The sequence below is a fragment of the Diabrotica virgifera genome, chromosome 3 (genome assembly GCF_917563875.1).
Source record: "Diabrotica virgifera virgifera chromosome 3, PGI_DIABVI_V3a".
Taxonomy (NCBI): Eukaryota; Metazoa; Arthropoda; class Insecta; order Coleoptera; family Chrysomelidae; genus Diabrotica; species Diabrotica virgifera.
In genome coordinates, this window is record NC_065445.1 from 91,373,262 (window position 1) to 91,397,198 (window position 23,937).

At 31.8% G+C, this 23,937-nt stretch overlaps 2 protein-coding genes across 2 annotated transcripts in view; one reads left to right on the forward strand and one right to left on the reverse strand.

Moving 5' to 3' along the window:
• Positions 1-8,302: 8,302 nt before the first annotated feature.
• Positions 8,303-19,550, reverse strand: LOC114329980 (transcription termination factor 3, mitochondrial). Its single transcript, XM_028279274.2, has 3 exons — positions 18,907-19,550; positions 9,652-9,866; positions 8,303-8,633 (listed from the first exon to the last, which is right to left on the reverse strand). The coding sequence occupies exons 1-3, from the start codon at positions 19,431-19,433 to the stop codon at positions 8,356-8,358; spliced, it is 1,020 nt and encodes a 339-aa protein (XP_028135075.2). The 5' UTR covers positions 19,434-19,550; the 3' UTR covers positions 8,303-8,355.
• An 85-nt stretch (positions 19,551-19,635) lies between these two features.
• Positions 19,636-23,937, forward strand: part of LOC114329979 (tether containing UBX domain for GLUT4) — a 32,116-nt gene continuing 27,814 nt past the window's right edge. The window contains exon 1 of the mRNA XM_028279273.2: positions 19,636-19,824. Coding sequence (XP_028135074.2) covers positions 19,741-19,824 — 84 coding nt within the window. The 5' untranslated portion in view covers positions 19,636-19,740. The remainder of the gene's footprint in view (positions 19,825-23,937) is intronic.

The window sequence follows — 23,937 nt, forward strand, 5'->3', positions numbered from 1 at the left end:
AGCTCAGCTTACGAAACATACGTGTTGAGCCATTGAGTCTTAAATCAATTTTCAGCTTGCCACAATGGATTTTCACGTGGATTGCATCTTAAACTTATCAGTTAAGATGTTCTAAGATAGACAAACCCTATCTATAAGCTGAGCTGGAGCTTAAGATTTGTTGGTGCAACCAGGCATTAGTGAATCCCCCTATCTTATTACATTGCCTGTATCTATAGATTCCGAAGTTGGCCATCTATTCTGCTGACCCCATTTTATTGTTCTGATAAATTGTGACGATTATTTTTTAATGATTTTAACTTCCAATCGTATAAGATATTTGATCACGTGTTTAATTCTGTCCAATCAGATTAAAATTATACTGAGAATTATCTACTGTAGAAAATTACCGATGGAATTTTTTTAAGTAGATTGTTTCTGTTTAATGGCAACCAGTTTCCTAGTTTTGACAACTCGTCGGGCTAGTACTTATTTGTTCCATATGCCAAATTCTCATTTTGAGATATTTACATTTAAATATTTTGGTAATATTTACTCGTTTATTTTAAAACTCATGAAAATTTGAAAATGATGTTAATTCTAAAAAAAATATTTAAAATGGTGTGCTGGATTATGACTTCAAATTTTTACTGACTCTTTTTAAATTTGAAAAAAAAAATAAAAACCTTTGCATATGGAACAAAAAGTAAAATTAGTACAGGAATTTGTACATTTGTTCCATATGCAATGAAGTACAAAACTGAATTATTTTATAACGTTTTAAGTAAAATATATTTTAGTTTGCGTTTCTATATATCTTATGTATCATTCTACAGTTAGATCACAGTTTATTACATTATTTCTAATCTTATATTACTGCACCTTTAAAAAAATACAAGGGTACATCAAAAAGAAAACTGTTTTCAAAATTTATTAAGAATTAAAACATGTTTATGTGAAACAAAAAGTAAAAGTTTTACATTCTTCGCGGTAGGTACACGTCATGTAACTGAAATAAATGAATAATTATTGTAATTAAAAGAATGAACCTTATATTATTATTACTGCACCTTTTTTTTCATACAAGGGTAAATACATCAAAAAGGAAATTTCTTTTTGCTTTTAAAATGTATTAATAATCAAAACATGTGTACTTATGTGAAACAAACAGTAAATATAAGTTTAATATTTTTCGCGGTAGGTACCTACTCATAACGCAATTGAAACAAATAATTGCAGTTTGAAGAAATAAAATTATTTATTTAGTGAAGAAAATATTGTTCTCTACAATATTTTGTCAACCTCAGGTATGTAGGCACACATAGACTCGATATGCTTTATTTTTTTAGCATCGACTGTAGGTTTTTCGGTAATAACTAATAACCTTTACCATGGAAAAGTTAATAATAATATATTATATTATTATGATCGTTTTGCCCTGTTTTTTAGCAGAGCCGCGTGTCTCATGTTTATTAAGTCTAATACAAGTAACATTGTCATTATTTTTATTAAAATCACATTTAAAACTAATATGCAAGGGGTCATCTTTTTTATAGTTAATTTGTTTAACTTTAGTAAAAGGCAGATCTTTAAAATTTAGAGTTTGGCTTACTCTTTGAAAATTTAAAAAATCTTCTTTTTTAGTTGCAGCACCTTGAGAGGTGCTTTATCGGAGGGTATATTTACGAGGTGTCTTAAGAGTGAAACAGGGCTGTATATTTCCCTATGTTTCAAATACTTTTTTATTTTACTGCGAACAGAGTCGATTTCTTGAACTAAACTATGTCCGGGCTCTGCAAATTTTTGTTCTGAAAAAACTGTATTAACGCGAATATTGATATGATACGTACGAAATACTTTATAGCTAAGGCCATGTGTGAATTGCGGTTTTTGGGGACACAAAAATCCGACCATAATATAAACTTATTTACATTAGGATTTGTTTCTGAAATTTTGTTTAATAGTTTTACAAGAGCACTGGCAATGTGATTACAATTACGGCCTGAAATGGCTTCATGCCATAGAGCACAGTAGGTAATTTTATCTGTGGAGCAGTATGAACAGTTAAATTATATACTGAAAACTTTTTTTATAAAAAAAAATTGACACCTCAGCTTTTGCTAGAGCAAAAACATTTTGCATATCAAAGCATAAAACAGCAGTAATAGTAGACTGATCAAATTTGTAGGCATTTCTATCAAAGTCTCTTTCTATTTTTCCTTCGATTTTATTTTTTATGTGAAAATCATAATGTTTTTTATTTTTTTCAGTTTTATTTTCAATTAATTTGTATTTCTCGCGGGTATCACATCTATCCTTTTTTGGTAGAAGAAAACCAAAAGTATATTCTCTTGTAAAAATTTCTCTATACTTATGTGATTTAACAGGAAAAAAAAGTAAAGTGAAGAAAAAAGTAAGACACGTTAACCTCAACTCACTGTATAACACTGACATGGCACAAACAAGCACCGAATGCGCGTGTGAAATACTGGCTTCCTATTGGCCTTTGCATGTGGAACACTTAAGCACTGAAATAACCCATAAAATAATCATATGGCACAAAGTTACAAAGGTATTACAGAAAAGTCTTGGCTGTTAGAATTATCAGGGCCAAATTACATACATTATTATGTTGTCAATGTTTCATTACAGCTTCTAACCCTAAAAAGTAGAAAATGTGGTATGGAACAAATAAGCACTAACCCGACGAACTGTCACATTTAAGAAAATATCCATAATATACGTATTAAAAAATAATCTTACGAATATCACACGACAGTGAGAATAAATAAGAAAATAATGCATCATTTTTACTCAAATTTGTTGTCATTGGGCAATAGCCACTCGAGCCCTGCGGGCTCTTGTGTCTATTGCCAGACAACAAATTTTCGAAAAACCGTTTTTTGTACCGTCTTGGACGATATAAAAGTCGGATCGAAAAGCCTAGTTGATTATTATTCTTGGAGCGTTGATCGAAGAATAATAAACAACAGCGAGGTATAAGAGGTGAGTTTATGTAGGTAGTATTTCCCGACCATTTTCTGCTGTCGTTTTGGCGAGCTGAGCGAATCCGACAGTTTTTTTCTTACCTATCCTTATACGAGCGGTGATCGTATATCCCTAATATTTCTTTTCATCAGGCGAGCTGAGCGAGATCCCCATTCTTCCCTTTCCTTATACATTCATGTCGTATTAATAAAAGCAATTCCTATTTCACGCGATCGTCAAAATCATTCATTCATGTACAAAATATCGTCACATCGGCCCGAGCAGAAAGCTCGATGCGTAGATTATAAATATAGTCTGGGCTGATTATCGGAGAATAGCAATCTTATTATTGTATGTATTAATAATATAGGTATGCAAAGTCCGCAGATAGTGTGCTACTTTTTTTATAAACAAAATGGCGCCCGAAAATCGTGTTTTTTTCAATTTTTGCTCTATAACTCCAAAGATTTTAACTTTACACCAAAAACACCCAAATAAAAATTCTTCGCAATTAAATTCTGCATAGAGACGTGTTTTTCCCGATTCACTTTGACGAAAACTTTCCCCGTAAAAAGCGGGTTTTTCCAACAAAATCTTTAATTTTCAACTAAAATTTTAGATAAGTAATTGTTAATCAATAATTAAATAACTTGGTAATGTAAAAGCCCTTTGTGTATAGATTATAATTCCAGAATCCGATGGAAATTAAATGAACAGTTTAGCAACGATTGAATTGTTAATTAAAAATTTACGGTCGCTATAATAACGACAATAATTATGATGCATAAGAATAACTATGACTTTTTCATAAAAAGACACTATACCTATCTAATGTACTTTACAGAATTGAAATTGGACTATTTAAGCGGCCTCAGGAATATTTTAAAATTATAAACAATTTTTTGGCCTATAAACAAATAGAATATCTCGGGAAATATTAAACTAAATTAAATTGTAAAAACGGCATTCGAAAAACAGCGACAGGGAGCTTCTTTTAAAAGAAAAAATGTTTAATTATGATGAATAGCTCCTGAGATACAACCGGTCAAAGTTGACCGGAATTCACGGCAAATATATAAACAATAGGATCATAATTTTCAAACCATCACCTTTTTATTGTTTTCCTCTTTCTCTCCACACCAATTTTCATATCCTTAAAATACTCATAACATATATTATTATAATAAAAACTATCGATAATACGTGTGAAAATTGCCAAAAATAGCAAAATTCCAATCAAAAATTAGGTTGGAGAAAATGTAACCCTCAAAGTTCAAAATCGGTATACGTTAAAAAAATGCATTTTCTCGGCTTCCCATGGAGCAATTTCCTTCATTCTTTTTTTGTTCCCAAGTAACTCGAGTAGAGCCATCGAACTAACGCATTATTAAATGTCAGACTTGCTTTTGTTTTGTTATAATTAATTAATTTATTTATTATAACACAAAATTTTAATTTGTTTAAATAATTATACAGCTTTCAAATGAGAATATTTATGTTTTTAACTTTAAAAGGTACATTTGTAGTAAGTTTATGTAAAAAAAGCCTACAACTGGAAAAAATATGTAGTCTTCTGTTCTTATAAATAAATTAATCTATTATAACAAAACAAAAGCAAGTCTGACATTTAATAATGCGTTAGTTCGATGGACCTACTCGAGTTACTTGGTAACAAAAAAAGAATGAAGGAAATTGCTCCATGGGAAGCCGATAAAATGCATTTTTTTAACGTATACCGATTTTGAACTTTGAAACTACAGTTTCTCCAACCTAATTTTTGATTGGAATTTTGCTATTTTGATAATTTTCACACGTACTATCGATAGTTTCTATTATAATAATATATGTTATGAGCATTTTAAGGATATAAAAATTGGTGTGGAGAAAGAGGACAAAAATAAAAAGGTGATGGTTTGAAAATTATGATCCTATTGTTTATATCTTTGCCGTAAATTCTGGTCAACTTTGATCGGTTGTATCTCAGGAACTGCTCATCATAATTAAACATTTTTTCTTTTAAAAGAAGCTCCCTGTCGCTGTTTTTCGAATGCCGTTTTTACAATTTAATTTAGTTTAATATTTCCCGAGATATTCTATTTGTTTATAAGCCAAAAAATTGTTTATAATTTTAAAATATTCCTGAGGCCGCTTAAATAGTCCAATTTCAATTCTGTAAAGTACATTAGATAGGTATAGTGTCTTTTTATGAAAAAATCATAGTTATTCTTATGCATCATAATTATTGTCGTTATTATAGCGACCGTAAATTTTTAATTAACAATTCAATTGTTGCTAAACTGTTCATTCAATTTCCATCGGCTTCTGGAATTAAAATCTATACAAAAAGGGCTTTTACATTACCAAGTTATTTAATTATTGATTAACAATTACTTATCTAAAATTTTAGTTAAACATTAAAGATTTTGTTGGAAAAAACCGCTTTTTACGGGGAAAGTTTTCGTCGAAGTGAATCGGGAAAAACACGTCTCTATGCAGAATTTAATTGCGGTGAATTTTTATTTGGGTGTTTTTGGTGTAAAGTTAAAATCTTTGGAGTTATACAGCAAAAATTGAAAAAAACACGATTTTCGGGCGCCATTTTGTTTATAAAAAAAGTAGCACACTATCTACGGACTTTGCATACCTACATTATTAATACATACAATAATAAGATTCGATTCCAGCAATAAAATTGCTGGTAAATAACTTTTCCTTGTATTTTGCTAATTAGCCCAGAGTAATATATTTTATTAACGAAATTAACGAGTAATTAAGGGCACCCAAAGTCCCATTTAACGACAATGTTAACATTACGTCACATAGCTCTGTAACCAAAGCACTTAGAGACCTAATTTTTGTTTTATTTTGAAACTACATGTATTGTTTAGTCCCGCGTAGATTTTTGTAAAGATAGAGTAAAAGAAACATTTATTTTAAATTTTTTTAAAATACTCTTACAAAAAAAACCCAAAAAAGTTTAGATTTAATTTTTTGTTTTACTTGTTTTTGTACATTTTTTAATAAAACTTTACGAGGGACTAGATATTATCTATCTACAACTACTGTAAAAATTTGGACCTTCGATCATCTAAGGAACCAGAGATATTTGACATCAAAAGTTAAAAACCTAGTACATATTCGCGAAATCGCAAAGACGTAAAACACTCTAATAGGCTATAAAGCTACCGGTACACGGTAAGTTTAGTGCAGACGTTCAGAAAACAAATAGTTTTGTAACCATGGAAATTTTATACTATAATGTGTTATATACCGTTGGAAAGAGAAGATTTCAGAGAATAATTTTCAATCATAACCCAAAAAACTTAAAAAAATTCTATTGTTGGACTTTGGGTGCCCTTAAGGCTAAATATCTTATCTTTTGTATGTTTTGATTCCAAATAAAAATGTCTTAAAAAGCGAACTCTTTTCTTCGACTGATTTAGTTAACTGGAGCAACAACGCAACGACCTCGTTACAAAATATTTTCAATTGTTTTTATAATATATCTTTATTATACAAGATATGCATTATCTCTTTATTGTACATATTAGATATATTATCTCTTTGAGCCTTCACTGACATTCACTGTCAAATGCCTTCTTCAAGTCAATCAAACAAAGGAATTGTATTCTAATGCTTTCTCTGTAATCAGTTTTAGACAGACGCAAATTATTACTACATTTACTAACTTGAGCATAAATTCCTGATTTTCATAGCTATAAAATGAAGCAAGTTTTGAAAAACTTAATTTTATTTCATTTTATGCGGCTTTTGACCAAGCAATTTTTTTATCAAAAAAGATTTATTATTGAAATTTAAAAAAATGCTTTTGGACACTCCTTCCCCGAACGCACTATACGTTAATACATGAGATTTTTTAAATTGTTATGACTTTCCAAAATAGTAAAAAAGTAACAAAAAGTAGCTTAAAAAAATGGATGTGTTATACAGAGTGAATGTTATGCATGGAACGCCTCAATTATCTCGGAAACAGCTTGCACGCTTTTTACAGATTTTCTTAATAAGGGTCTTCTAATGTGGCCGATATAATGGTGGTATCTACATTGTTGTCAGATCTTCCGTTTTTCTGGAAATCTAATAAACTTTCTTATTTCAAATGAAATACCCTGTATATTTTTTGCGTTTTGAAGTCCAAAAAATACTTATTATTTTTTCATCTAATATTCCTTTTATCTAAATTCCTCCAATTTCGGAGTTATTGCCAGATTTCTTTTTAAAAAAATTTTAAAACAAATTATAAAAATCAATTTTTTCGGTCCTGGCAGACATTATTTTAAAAACGTCTCTTGTGATTTTTCTCTAAAGTTGATCCTTTTCGAGTTATAAACAATTTAAAACTGAATAAAAACGAAAAATGACGATTTTCAAGGCTTAACACAAGTAACAAAAACAAATTTTGAAATTACGAAGTGTCTAAATTAAAGTTCAAACCTTGTTCTATCAGCTCTCCATAAGAGTTTTTGGCATGTTTTATTCTAAAACATTGGTTTTTAATTGTTTACGCAGCACGATCGTCTCATAGGCGCTTCATTTACAATTAAAAAACAATGTTTTAGAATAAAAATGACAAAAATGCTTAAAGGGAGCTGATAGAACAAGGTTTTAACTTGAATTTAGGCAGTTCGTGATTTCAAAAATTATATTTGGTATTTGTGTTAATTGAGCCTTGAAAATTGCCATTTTTACGTCAAAACGATCAACTTTAGAGAAGTGAGCGGCCGTGGAGTAACGGCATAATCGCTGACCTCATACGCCAGTGCAAGTGGGTTCGAGCCCTGCCAAAGACAAACCATTTTCATTTCCAATAATGACACGAGCCGTCTCACCGTGCCTCGGAGAGCACGTACAACCGTCGGTCCCCCTGGGCTAGTGTACATCGGCACTAGTTGCTTAAAACAGGGTTAAAGATGTAAATGGCGCCGGAACTGTCCGAAAGGATCTCCCCGGCAAAAATGCCATACGATATTATTATTATTACTTTAGAGAAAAATTACCAAAGACCTTTTTTGGTCTATTTTCAAAAAAATTGATATTTATAATTTGTTTAACAATTTTTTCTAAATAAATGCAGCAATAACTCAGAGATTACGGCATTTAGGTATAGGGGTACATGAAAAATAATCAGTATTTCTTAGGGACTTCAAAACATAAAAAATATATAGAGTGTCCCATTTGAAATAAGAAAGTTCATTACATTTTTAACAATGTCATCACAAGACCCTTACAAACTAAAACCTATAAAGATAATTGAGACGTTCCATACATAAAACCCACTCTGTATATGAAATATCATGATTTTTAAATCTAGCCGAGATAAAATAATAGATTTTATTAAAATCAAATAAATTTAACATTTGGTATTTTCATTTACAAACTTTTTAAAAACTCATTATAAACTTGTACTGAAGATTGTGCAACTTCAGTACAGAAATAACTATCAGTGCCAGAAACTAAGGTTTTTAATGCTACGTAGTTTGGCTCCTTGGGATTATACAGATCTCTCTTTAATCTAGCTAAAAATAGATGTCTCTCCTTCAGTCTCTTTACCCTGCAATTAAGGACTTCTGGAAATATTGTTATAATTTCCAAAGGTATTTTCATAGTGTTGTGTAGGTATTCAAATGTACTAAGAAGTTTATCTTGAGCTAAAAACAAAAGAACAATACATGTACAACCTAAAAAACTTGTAACAGTAAAAAAGTAAGTATATGTTGGTAACAGGAACACGGGCGCCCATATAAAAAATTTCAGGGGGGGGCAGACGTGAAGATGTTGCACATTATATTTTGTATATTTTGGATAACCATATATAGTTTACAGCACCCGAAAAGCCAGGGGGGCCACGGCCCCCCCTGCCCATGTGTATGGGCGCCCATGAACAGGAATTATTAGTGATGTTCTGTTTACCGATTTTTCCGTAGATCTTTTGAATTAGAATTTGATACCGACCCACTGAAATGCCCCTTGGATCTACCGATTTTAGAAAAAAATATTTAAATGCAATTATATTTTACTTAAGGGGGTAGGCGCAGAATTATTCTGGTCCAATGCTATTTAAATGCATTCATTTTTTCGAATCCTGAGAAAACTAATCAATATTTTTGAAAAATTTAAACGCAGAATGAAAGATTACATTATTACCGAGGGCCGAAAGTCCCTTAAAATAAACAAAAAGTTTCTTTTGAATATACTATTTGAAATTAAAAATCGCACTAAATTTTCTCTTCTTTTTTCACCCCTGTAACTCATTAAAATAAACATAATAGACGTTTTCAGGGACTTTCGGCCCTCGGTAATAATGTAATCTTTCATTCTGCGTTTAAAGTTTTTAAAAATACTTATTAGTTTTTTCAGGATTCGAAAAAAATGAATGCATTTGACGAAGGTATCTCCTGCTTTTAAAACAGCTTGACAGAACATCACTGTAGAGCATTTCACGTTAAGATTAGAACATTGCAGAGAAAGTCACATGTATTTCTTATGGACGATAGAAGCGCGCTGATGCCACGCCGTACTGGCTAGAAAGAATCGTATATCAGCAGTCGAGTATCCTCCCGTGCGCGAGAGGTTTGGCAACACTCAACACTGATCTCCGTAAGCGTAACATTATATTCTTAACGTGAAACAAAGTATAGGAATAATTTTAAAACTGAAATTGCTTACCACTCTTCAATAATTGTGGTCTATCGAGAACCATTTTCTTAATTTCTGCAGCTTTAAAACCCATTTCTTCCTTTAAAACAAAATGAGCTAACTTAACCTTCTCCAGGGGATATGTAATAAGCTTTGGACTTTTGGTTGCTAATAGTCTAACTTCATTTCCAGTTAATGAAAAGTTACTTTGAAAAAATCCTAGTTTGTTGTCAATATCTTGAGTACTAAAAATTAGAGTTTAATCTAAATGCAAAAAAAGAGGCTGGCACTTGTGGAGTGCCGACAAAAGTGAATACTTCTTACAGGGTAGATTATATTCGAATCAATTCGTTTCTACTTGATTCGAATTATTTAATTTAATTTGATTTAATTAATTTTATTTAATTTAATTGATTTAATTTAATTTAATTTTTTTTCCTTTAACCTTTAACTACACGCGCTGGCGTATTTTGTACAGCAGATATAATAATTTTACTGCAAATATATTTAAAAATTTTATTTTTGACCCTGTTTATCTATCTAACCTATCACTGGAATGCGCTTTACAATTAGCTTTAGTTTCGTTATACCAGTTTATTATTTGTTGTTTCCGGTAGTGTAGAAAATACGCCACGATTGTAGTAATTGTTGTCAATTGTTGATGCTTTCGCCACCTTCTTCAGCACTGTCTATAATACTTTCACATCTTACCCTGATGACTCGGTTGATCCTGCTGATAGCAATCGCTGCTTTATTCACACTTTTACTGTTAAAATAATTAAAGTATTGGACTGCTTGGATAATCTTGATACTAGTAAAGGCCCTGGCCCTGATATGATATCGAACTTGTTTTTAAGGAATTCTTCATTTTCTTTGTGTAGACCATTATGGCTTATTTTTAACAGATCCCTGGCAGAGAGCCATTTCCATCACAGTTTAAGAAAGCCTATGTGAAACCCATACACAAATCTGGTGATAAGTCATTTGTTTGTAATTATCGTTCCATAACAATTCTTTCTGCCATTCCTAAGATTTTTGAAGCCCTGGTAACTGATTTCTTGACAAATAATTTGAAAAATCAACTACATAGGGGAGATATGCCTGAGACGGCATACTTTTTTTTAAATGTTTTGTAATCGATAATCGATAGAGTTAGACATGTAATAAAAATCAAAGTCAGTGCTAGGAACATTTACATAAATATAACATTATTTTTTAACAAGGTACATATTATAGTTTTTTTCTGAGAAAATAAATTGTAAAGTATTACATGTGCCATCTCACCCACATACATGTGGGTAAGATGGCATACCCTTGAAATAAAGTCACTAATCTCGACTCATAAGTCACAAATAATTTTTTTTGTAGTCTTGGGTACACCGGCACATTCGGAATATGACCACTTGCCACAAATTTGGCAAGGTTAGTCATTTGGCACATCTTAGTCAGGTTTTTCGAGAACGAGATAATGAAAAGAGGCCACTGCAAAAAATGCAAGCAGCATCTTCCTCGTCACTTGTCTCAATATCGACGGAATCGATTTTTTCGGTTCGAATTCCTCTTAAAACGATCCATAACTGTAACGAAAAACTTCAATCATATAACAAAATTAATGCAGTGTAAAAACGCATAAGGGTGAGATGGCATACCTATGCCATCTTATCCACCTGCTTACTATCAGTGGTGTCATGGCAAAATTAGCAGTGCCGGAACGCACTGCTAATTTTTGTTTACAAAACCTAAATTCTCTATTTATATTTTTTTCTTTTCTTAACCAGTGTGGGAACGGCGTTCCCACGCGTTCCCACACCATGACACCACTGCTTACTATGCCATCTCAGGCAACATTGCAATCATACCGTTTTTTTAACCTAATTTTTCTTAAGCACATTTTTAAGATAAAAATCGATACAGGCGTGATAGGCATAAGGTAAAGGAACATCACAAAATTTAAAAACTTAACTCAGGTGTAAAGACTCGCGAATTATAATGTGATACAAAAAAAGTCAATAAATATTTTGTCCTACTTAATTAACATTCCAAAGGCTACTGTTGTCAAAATAAAACTAACATGCATAAATTCAACAATGTTGACAAATTTTAACTTGAGGAACTGAAAACTGTCACACTATGCACCAAATTTGGAATAGTTTACGAAAAACGCGTGATATGCCATCTCAGCCAGTATGCCGTCTCAGGTATACTTCCCCTACTGCTCAACATGGTTTTCTGCCTGGCCGTTCTATTTCGACCAACCTTCTTCTTTACACGGATCATATTGTAAATGCTTTCGTGGATGGTCTACAGGTGGATTCCATTTATACTGATCTGTCCAAAGCGTTCGATAAGGTAGATCATTGCCTTTTATTGCATAAATTGGAATGTTTTGGTGTGAGCGGTAAACTTCTTTGCTGGTTGAAAACTTACTTGCGGGACAGGTCTTTATGTGTCAAACTGAATGGTTTCACTTCTAATGAGTATTTTCCACTCTCAGGAGTACCTCAGGGGTCCCACTTGGGACCTTTATTGTTTGCAGTTTTTATTGACGATGCTATTAAATCATTGACTGACTGCGAAGTGTTGGCATATGCCGATGACATAAAGTTGTTTTGTTCTGTTCGGGATTACTCTGATTGTGCTAGGCTACAGAAATCTCTCGACTTATTTGCGAATTGGTGTGATAAAAACAGATTAGTCATTAATCGTGACAAGTGTCTGGATATCCAGTTTCATCAATCAGTGGAAATGGTAGATTTTGATTACAATTTGGATGGTTTTTTGATTGAGAGAGTCACTAGCGTCAAGGATCTTGGTGTCATTTTTCAGAGAGACTTATCCTTTAATTTGCATATTGATTTTATTTGTAATAAGGCTTTTAGGCAGCAAGGGTTAATTAAGAGGCATACAAGGGATTTTCATAACATTTCTTCGCTGAGAATTTTATACTGTTCTCTGGTCCGATCTCAACTTGAAAATTCCACTATAATCTGGTCTCCCTTTGTCCAATCCTCTGTTCAAAAGTTGGAGAGAGTGCAAAGACGGTTCTTTATGCACTGTGCCTTTAAATTACACATACCTTATTCATATTCTGATATGATGAGATACTTAGAACTTGATCCTTTGTCTACTAGACGAGTTAATTTCGATCTCATCTTCATTTTTAAATTAATTAACGGAATGGTACATTTACCTGAACTGCTTCAATTGGTTTGTTTCCACATTCCTTCCTGTGTCCTTCGTGAGAATACACTATTTCATATTCCTTTTCGCCGTACTAATTATTCTGTGAATATAGGTCTGGTTAGACTTCTTGTTCATGCTAATCGGTTGCCTCATGAGACAGATTTTATGATTTTGTATTTTATTTAGTTTTTTTTGTTATGTTTATAAATGTTGCTTAATTGTATATTTTTTGTCAATGGGCTTGCCCCGTTTATTAACAATAAATAAATAAATAAGTAAGTAATGTAAGTACATTTTTCAATTGTTTTTTAGTTGTTATGGCACAATATATATGTTTATTTATAAACAATACTTTTTTATGTAAAAAATCACATTTAAAAAAAATTTTTATTAGTAATTTTATTTTTCAAGGGATCATATTCCAGTTAGAAATCCCAATTGACTTATGTACTGTGAAGGAACTCAAAGCATTTGCTGATGCTGAATAAGGTTTATAACAAACAATAAAGTGTTTAAAAAAAAATAAACAAAACCGCTATTTTTAAGTGGTGTATAAAGTATGCCACGCGTGTACTTATGTTATAAATAGATGCACGGGTAGTTAAAGGTTAATTAATTGTATATATATATATATATATATATATATATATATATATATATATATATATATATATATATATATATATATATAATCAAATTCCCTTCTACCTATTGGTGTCGGGATTTCAATAATAATTAATTGTATTTAGTTTTATTTAACTTAATTCATTTTATTTAATTTTATGTAATTTAATTAATTTTACTTTATTAGAAGTAAATTAAAATTATTACATTTATTTTTATTTATTTATTTAATTCATTTTTAGTTTTAATAATTTGATTTTTTATTTCATCAACACCTATAGAGTTTAAACCATCCCGAACCTAGGCAATCATAGACAATCCTGAATCAATATCTAATTTTACCATAGAAAAATGTCTCACTATATTTTTCGGAAAAACTTAACAAACCTGTCATGAATTGAAAATTTGGAATCTGTATTTAGTTTTAGTATAAAAACATGTAGAATGCCTAAACTAGTAATGACCAGAAAATTAATTGGTCCCAAAAGAAGAGGTAGACCTGAATGAGGTGGATTTTAATAAAGTGGAGGAACACCTTAAACATGTGAGGAGAAGGTGAGGGACTGGAAAATAAAAGCACAAAATAGAAGTGAATGGAGAAATACCATATTATGGTAGTTAAGAACTTTTTAACCCTTTCGGCCCCCTCGGGATACATATGTCCCACTATAAGATTAAAAATATTTACTGGCTCAAATACGTCCTGATTTAAACATAGTTTTGCTTTAGTGGTATTATTAGTGCAAAAGCAAAAAATAAAACTGAATTGACAACACTGGGTGACTTCAGAAGTCAGACAGATTTATTTTCATAAGTTTTTGACGATTTAATGCGTTTATATTGGCTTTTCACCATTTTCATCAAGATTTTTGAACAGTAAGTGAATATTTTTCTGCATTTATATCAGTGGTACACTATATTCTAATAATATGGTATAGTATTTTGATAGAAATATTCCTGATTTTCTAGGAATAACCCTAGTGGGGCAATCATGTCCCAGTGGTATTTTTAAGCGGGACATAAGTTAACTCATTTTGTTTTTTTGCATGATGTCGAAACGAGGGCTTTCTGAAAAGGAAGTTCAATCTTTAGCCAATAAGCTTTCAGATATTGAAAGTGAACAGGACCGTTTTGAGACTGATGACAACAGCAACAAAAACTATGAGACAGAGACAACAACACTTGGATCTATTTTTCATAGGCTACCAGTGGGATATATGTCCCAGTTAACAATACCAATGGGACACATATGTCTCATCTGTCAATGTCAAATCTAAGAAAAAATCTTACGAAAACCTATTTGCGTAACCTAATTACAGACAAAGAAATCTCAGAAATTATGATTTTAACTCCTTTATTTAAGTAACAAAAGTGGGGCTTAAGAATATACTGAAGTTTGAGTTTTGTTTAAAATAATTGTGATTAGGTAGTTAATTTTATTATTGTTTTATAAAAATGCCCTATGTCTTAACAGCCTGTTGTGCTTATAAATACAGTGTCACCTGTGAAAAGTGTGTTAAGTGCAAATTTGTGAATTTTGAACTAAGGGCATCAGGAAGCTAACTTTTTCTCTCTTTTTGTGTCTAATGGGCTAATGTCTAATGCCAAGTCGATGCCCTTAGCTCAAAATTCACAAATTTGCACTTAACCCACTTTTTACACGTGACACTGAATAAATAAATAAAAACATGTGCCACTTTATTTTCAGTACAAAAACTGAACAAAGCAACATCTATAGCAGTGGTTCCCAACCTTTTTTAGTTTGAGGCACACTAAATTACAAACTCATTCAGCCACGGCACACTTGGGTATATAGTAAGTACAGCATAATGTTCACGACAGTGAATAGGGCTTTTCATTCACAGTCATTTGTTTCGAGCTTCTGTCATGTGTCACATAATATTAATATATCTACATCGTACGTTATTGGTATATACCAATACTACAAACCAAAGACGTATGAAAATGGTTTCTTGTTCTCAACATAGTTGCAGTAGCAGAAGCAATATTGATAAAAAATCTTCAGGAATAACATTTCATAGGTTAGTATGCAAATTTGTAAACAAAGTAATGGCCTGTACTTCAGAAAATAAATTAATAGTATTCATAAAAAATCTTTAGTAATGTAGATCAGTTTCTCGATTAATTTTTTAGTCACTACTAAATATTCTTAAAAGTTAACAAAACAGGAATCAAAACATCCACTTCCAATAAAATGGAACTAATGGGTACTACTACAGTACCTATGTGGTCTACCTATCTCTATCTATTATAGTGTGCAAAATATTTATTTAATGAAAAATAGTCAGTTAAAGTTATTATCGCGATGAATTCAAAAAGTAAATACTAGTAAAAAAGACGGTAAAATTCCGCGGCATGCCTACAGGGCACATGGAAACCTCTGCTCTATAGGGTTGAAACCACCCCCAACGCAGTGAGTAATATCAAATTCCGGTTTAATTCCAAAAACTTAGTTTCACCATAAAAACATGGGACATCATTAAGTTGGAGGGTCCGAGAAGTTGGCCACATAAGATTTTCACAAAACATTGAATTTAAGTTTGACAGTGGTGCCATGTGATTACAATGTATAATATGCAATGTACTAATTGAAGAGCAACATGGTTTTCTTTCAGGTAGATCAACTTCTACAAATCTTTTACTTTTCACGCAATACATATCTGATGCTTTGGAAAGGAGACTACAGGTGGATGCTATTTATACAGATTTCTCCAAAGCTTTTGACACTGTGAATCATAAATTGTTGTGTAACAAGCTTAAAGCTATTGGATTTACGGGCAATCTGTATAACTGGTTATGTAGTTACCTAACTAGCAGAATACAACTTGTTAAAATTAAACACTTTCAATCTAGTGAAATTTCCGTAACATCTGGTGTTCCACAAGGAAGCCACTTAGGGCCTTTCCTTTTTAATATATTTGTTAATGACATTAAATCTCAAATTAACTCTAAATTTCTGCTATTTGCTGATGATTTAAAAATCTATAGAATTATCGAATCCGTCTTAGATTGTGAAAAACTTCAAGATGATATTAACAAAATTATGGCATGGTGCAATTGGAACCAAATGAGCATTAATGTTGGAAAATGTCACTTCATTAGTTTCTGTAGAAGAATTAACAACCTCTTTTATAATCACAAATTAGCTGAAGAACCACTGAAGGCTGTATCAACTGTAAGAGATCTAGGTGTTCAATTAAATTCTAAACTAAATTTTTGAGCTCATTTTGATTATGTGAATAACCAGGTATTTAAAATGTTAGGCTTCATTATTAGAACTTCTAGATGTTTGCATAACATTAGTTCCATCAGACTGATTTACATTTCCCTAGTTAGATCTGTTCTTGAGTATTGCTCAGTTGTTTGGTCACCCACTTATGAAGTCCATATAGCCAAGCTTGAAAAAGTCCAAAGTAAATTCATTAGGTACTTGAGTTTTAAATTACACAAACCTTTAAGTGACCATTCCTACTCAGAAATTAGAAATAAATTAAACCTTCCTAGGCTATCTTCCAGACGGATGTATGCTGATGTTTTGTTTCTTCATAAAATACTGAATTCAAAAATTAATTGCAATGATTTACTGTCTCTAATTGACTTTAATGTTCCCTCTAGAGTTACTAGAACATCCCAAAATTTTGCAATTAAATTTCATCGCTGCAACTTTGGTAGGCATTCTCCGCTGAGTAGAATCATTCTAAATGGAAATAGAATAGACCTGGATTTGTTGCTGTGCGCTTCGGAAAATGTTTGTAGACAGTGTTTAAAAAAAAATTTGTAATCTTATGTGATTTATATTTGTTATTTACTTTGTATTATTTTAATATTTGTTTTTTCTATATAGCTACATCGCCAATTTTTGTCATACATATTTACTATATCTTTATATTTATTGTATCACTAGATAATTATAATATTTTGTGTATATATTAAATTGGGTGGTACCCCGTTAATAAATAAATAAATAAATAAAAATATGTTGCACGCTTCAAATATACAGAGAAAGCTTTGAAAACTACCTTTTTTGTATTATTTTATGGATTTTGCTATTTTTTAATTTATGTTAAACACGAACGAATAAATATTTGTTATATGTTTTGAAATTAATTGCAGTTAGTTATTAGAAATTTTTTTTGTGGCAATTGCCCTGATATATTACTGGATAGATTTGGCAATAGAATCAGAACATTTAAATTTGCGTTTGCCAGATTGCACAGATGTTCCGCAGATATAAATTTTATGACTTTCTTTTTATTATTTTATTATTTGGAATGAATGTATCTGGATACTGATATGCTCTTATTTAAATACTGAAAAGTGTTCACTTTTAGTAACTTTTTAGTATCAGTACTTACGTTATTTTTGCTTTTATTGTGTGCCTTTTTAAAATATTAAAATGCCTAACTATTGTACCACGTGAAAGTTTTTCACTGTTTAACTTTATTATTTATACAAATCGTATTTTTATATGGATAATAATAAACTATATAGTATATAGTAAAATATAAATACTACACAAAGTATATAGTAAAATCTTAAAGCAGCAGAATTTTACTTATTTTACACTTTTTAACTTTATTATTGATACTAAAATCTTGGTATTTCGACATAATTGGAGAAATTTAAAAATTTTTCTCGGTATTTTATCTACATAGTTAATGTTTTCCATCTTAATAAATAAATTAATAAAAATATATCACATGCTTTCATCCGATTTATTCTAAGAACACATGGCAACACTGTCATGCCTTCATATCCTTATATCTGTAGCTAACTTCTCGGACCCTACAAGTTAATGATGCCCAAAACATGTATCACACTATTTTTTTTTTGAGAAAATTAAACAAATCACCCCTATATGGCTGAAACCACCCGAAGAAAGCCATTAATTTAAAATTCGGGATCTATACTTGAAATCACCTCAGAACCAGTCAACCAATAGATAATTCAGGATCAGAAGTTAGTTTACTAAAAGAGTTAACACCTTGGCTGCATTTAGAGATTTTTATAAACTTACACTGAGTGTGTTACGGGACATATTTGCTCTGTAGCGAACTTCTGCCACAGTGCATTACTACACAGTTGTAGGAGCCAACCATTTGTGTAATCCTAGGTCTATTTGTCTCATAATGCAGCCAAGGTGTTAAAATAGTAGGTATAGATATAAGGTTTGTTCTAGCATCAGTTTCAAACAGTTTGAAACCATCAGCGAATAGTGGAACACTGCGAGTAGAGGGGATAGCACTGGTGACTGTATTATGTTCTCTCACTGACCAACTGTTTGCTGACGGTTTCTGACTAGTTTGATTGTTTGCTAGAACAAACCTATTATGTATATTACAATATATCACAAGATTATCACTTGTGTCACGAACCAAATATGATTTTAGTCCCGTCAAAATTCCAAACCAAGCAATAAGAAGTATGCACTTCAAAAATTAAACTTATAACTTTTACCTATGACTCAACCAATGAGGATTCGCACTAACTATCCTTAAGATCATTTCACTTGTAAATTTTTTATACTGTAAATAATTTAACCTGACTTGAAGGTCTTCTATGTTTTCCTTTAGAATCAGAGGATTCTTTGTTATCGTGTTACCAATATCTTCAATTTCTAATCCTAATTCTTTAAGGAATATAATCTTATCTTTTATATCTTCAAACCTTTGACTTAATATAAACTTAGTAGCTTCAGGATCTTTCTCTATTTCATACAATTTTACTTTTAACTTCACTAACTGTTGTAAGATTTCGGATTTATTTATATACATTGACGATAATGCTCCTGGTCGTAACACTTTTGAAACTTCTGCTAAATCCACTATTCTTGGTTTCGCTTTCTGAATTTTTGTTAGTTCACTATTTTTATTGGCAGGTGCACTGGTAGATAAAACAGTTGCATTAACAAGAGAGTCTTCAGCTACCACTGAAAAACTTCGCAAACTACGTATTAAATTTAATTTAATTGTATTTCCAAACATATTAAATCCTGTTTTTAAACTAAAATTGTTTTTTTTCCTATTTTAGAGGTTAATTTAATAATCAAACATTTTTCTTCTACTGTCTTCACAATCACAAGTTCGCAACGTTGGTCTTTTTACCTTGTGTTATCTAGCTCTAGAATTTTATGTGTGTCATCCTTAGACAAGGAAAAAAGAGGTGTCATCACTATCACTGTCATCAGAATATAGGTTAGGTATAAATTTGACGTTTAATTTGTAAATAGAAATAACAATCCCCTTTTTTTATACATTTTAAGCTCATATTAATATTTCCGAAATATAAAATATGTCTGGGGCTAGTGTTTGTGTATTAGCCTTGAATGGAAGAAGACAGACAGTAAAATGTACACCAAATACAACAATTTTACAGGTAAGAATTGGGTGATCAAATTTCAAACAGTGCTTATATGGCAAATTGGTGGATTTTTCATTTTTGATAAAACACAATTTAGTGTAGTTCTTTAGATTTTACTTTGCTTCTCAAGCATTTGTTCATCCTGTTAAATATATTCTTAAAATCCTCCTAGAACTAATTCAGTTTTAGAAACCTTCAAATAAATGTTAATATTCTTAAGGCCGGATTTTAATCAGAAAATGTATTGCCACTGACGACATTTAGTAATCTTGAAAAATAAAGAAATCTGTTAGTATTCCCATGGCAGATTTACCTACGCTATCAAAAGGATTGAGCTCTGGTGGGACTCTTTCCAGCCCTAGGTGACTTGGTAAGCTGGAGTATCTCCCAAACATTTTCATACACATCTGGCCGTCAAGAGGAGTACAGATTTCTGCATGGTCTTATAAAGACCAGTCTTCATTTAGACCCAGCTTTTTTATATTGCATCTTTAAACCTGTTTCAAGTATCTAGTATTGATGTAGACTAGCCCAGGGGTATTGACAGATTTAAGTGCCCTTTGAAGCACAGTGAATGGCTTGTATCATTTTTAGAAATGAAAATATTGTTGGTGCCGAGATTTAAACTTGTGTGCTCTGGCTTATGTTGCCAATATCTTGCCACTGAGCTACGGAAGTTCACATTTGGTAAATTGAAAATTATTTGTATCTTTAGAAAAATGTCTTTTCAATCCTTAACAAGAATTATTGTTAAGGAGTTGTAGCATAGACAGAGCCCATTTAAGGTTTGTCATAGTGAATTGGAACTTAGATTTTTGTAGAAAAGTATTCAGAAAAAATTGTCAACCAAAAAAAATTTCGATATACTCTAGGAAAAATCAGGAAAAAAATTTACAAGGGAACAACAATGTTACAGACCCTTATTTTTAAGCCCTTGGCTGCATTTAGAGATATTTAAAAACCTACGTTTAGACCTGGATCCTACGTACTAAAAAAAAGTTGATTAATAGCAAGCTGAAAATTTGTTAATAGCTTAACGGTGTCTAGTCGGACAAACTTTGATGTACGGGAACACTGGAACAGGGGAAGTTTTAATTGTGGAACAGTTTAAAAATTTGGAACGTCAGATTCCAAAAACGTCCCATGTATTTTGTCGGACAGAATATCCAATTGATTTGTTACCCTTTCATTAAACTCTCATGCAAAAATCAGACTGCTATTACTAACCAACATGATTCCTGTCATTTGACATGTTCTTCGTGTTCCACTCATTAGAATGCCCAGTTGGTGATAAACGTCAGTCTGATTTTTGCATGAGAGTTTAATGAAATGGTAACAAATCAATTGGAAGTTCTGTCCGACAAAATACATGGAACGTTTTTGTAGTCTGACGTTCCAAATTTTTAACCTGTTCCACAATTAAAACTTCCCCTGTTCCAGTGTTCCCATACATCAAAGTTTGTCCGACTAGACACTGTTAAGTTGTTAACAAATTTTCAGCTTGCTATTAATCAAATTTTTTTTGGTACGCGGGATCCAGGTCTAGTTGTAGTGAACCGTACATATTGTACATATACAGTAAGCGCCACCACACTAGAAACATAGGAACATTGAGCTATTACAGTCCTGGACCCTTCAGTTGTTGCGATGTTTATTTTTATGTCTAGTGACGTTTAGAACGTCAGAAAATGTATAAAAACTGAACATTAATATAGAAAGTTGACAAACAATCGATCAGTTGTATTAAATACAGCTGATCTAATTTTGACGTTTATAGTTGTCATTTTGTTAAAGTTGTGAAAGTTTTAAAGTATTGTAATATTCTTGGTCTTAATTAATGTATTTTTTGTATGGAAAAACAATTTTTTGGAATAGTTTCGTGACAGTAACATGACAGGGACGAAGGTCACATCTGAGTACGGAGCAGATTAGCCCATAAGCATAGCAATTAGCTACATACCCATGTGTCTAGTACGGTGGTGCTCACTGTATGTCCTGTAGTGAACCTTTGCCACAGTGCATTACAACATAGTCGATGCAGCCAACTGTTAGTGTAATACAAGGTCTATTTGTCTCGTAACGCAGGCAAGTGTTAATCTTTTATCTTGAATATCTCAAAAAGTATCATATCTATAACAAAAATGGATAAAAGCAAAATTGTTTTCAATAAACTTGCCTTTCATAATTATTATCATCATCATCACTTGCTCGACAACCCTTTTGGGGTCTTGGCCTGCTTTAAGATTTTTCTCCATTCTGATATGTTTTGGGTTTTTTTTCTCTAATTTTCTGAATTTGAAAAACTTAAAAATTAAGATGTGCTATGATTTGAAACTCTCAATTTTATGATTTAATAGAGTGAGATTCTCCTTCACTACCTTCCCCATAAATGACTTGGTGGCTTAATGGCAAGAGCACCAAAATACTGAGCATAATAACTTAGGGATTGTGAGTTACAAAATCAGGGTACCTCACCTGAGGTACCCTAGTCGTTTGGATATAATAAGCGATTCTTTGTAAAGACAATGAAGTTATTAATTTATTGTCTTCTCGTAGCACTACAACCTAGGGTGGGTCTTGGCTGCACAACTCACTTCCATGTCGAACGCTTTTCCATAATAGTTGTGTCGGTGGGTAGCTCCATTGTTCTTAAATCTGACCATATATTATTATCTAAAAAAAACAGTAAAATCCTGTATAAAAGGTATATTTAAAAACCCTCAAAAGGGCCACATCAAAATCACATAACTAGTTTTCGACTGGTTTACCAGTCATCATCAGTGCTTACTAAAAATGAATATAACCTGATAAAATAATACAAAGATATTGAAACTTTAACTAGGGCTAAAAAATTATCAGTTATACTCATGTGCAATGTACATGCTAACCACCAAGATAGTATTTAACAAAAATATTAGGGTCAAAGCCCAGTAAAAGAATTCCGTCTAGGAAACATTGGTTTAAAAAGCTACATAAAGTATGGATGTTTAAAATATTAAGCTAATCTGCCCCAGGTAACATCTGAGATGTGGATTTGACTTGTTTACATGATGAATGTATGACGGCAAGTGACAATGAGATGGATAGGACCTCTGAACGATGACAAGACAGAAATGACAGTTCCACAGGAAGTTAAAAATTAACCTGTCATATTTAAGACTAGGGTGTACAGCATGTTAAAATTAGAAATGATGTAACAACACACTCCATTGTGAAAATTATCATTTAGAATTCATTATGCTAGTTGTTATAATTAAAATGTATTCTCGTATACTGTAAGTGCAGTTAGGCAAACCACATTACACAAAAGTTTCGTCTTCAATAACTAAATTCAGTAAAAAAACCTTATTATCGAGAGATCTAAGATTTAAAAAGCAATTTTGTGTTGATTAAAGTTATCGAATTTAATTAACTTATTGGTAGCTGTTGGAATTTATGTGGGTAAGTGTGTAAGAGATCACAATAGGGGTGACTAAGGTGTAAAAATGTCTTAAATAATCTGGGGGATGAATCATTAAGAAAGCACAAGCTCAAACTTAGGCGACTAATTCTTAAAGGCTTCGCAGGCTGCCCGGATCCCTAAGGGTCCAAAAACCAAAACCGTAATAGGATGATGACAGTAGGGGCTGGGGGTATGAGATGTCTGTGAGGGAATTAGTGGGAAAGGAACATGAACGAGACCTAGAAAGAGAATTAGACTTTAATTGGTTTTACTAAAGAGTAAGTGTTATATTTTGGTAATGACAGATTGAAAAGGTACGGTGAGCATAGCCATATGTAGAAATATGATGGTGGGTTGTGTGTAGATAAAAATTTGTATATGTGGATGTCTGTGGATTGTGATATCAGTAATTTGTATGGAATTATGAATAGATAAAAGTGGTTAGCTGGCTGAAGATGACAAAAGGATTATTGTGGCTGGTACCAGATAAATTATTATAAGTGTGAATGTGAACGAAGCAGTAACAGGGGGGTGGAAAGTTGTTGATGGAGTGGTTGGAACTCCCGATTGAACGAAACATGGCGGTTGACACAATTCGGACTTTTCTGTTTTTCCTTTCATCTACATCGGCTATACATCTGCTTGACCTCAGCATTTGTTTATTGTCTGCATTTTGCAATTTTTTA

Excerpts from the sequence above, each read along its gene's own strand:
- LOC114329980 (XM_028279274.2), bottom strand. The coding sequence starts at position 19,433 with ATGTTTGGAAATACAATTAAATTAAATTTAATACGTAGTTTGCGAAGT. Across the intron at positions 9,867-18,906 it reads CCTCATTGGTTGAGTCATAG|TACTCAAGATATTGACAACA; the intron begins GTAAAAGTTATA and ends TCTAATTTTTAG. Across the intron at positions 8,634-9,651 it reads ACCACAATTATTGAAGAGTG|CTCAAGATAAACTTCTTAGT; the intron begins GTAAGCAATTTC and ends TTTTGTTTTTAG.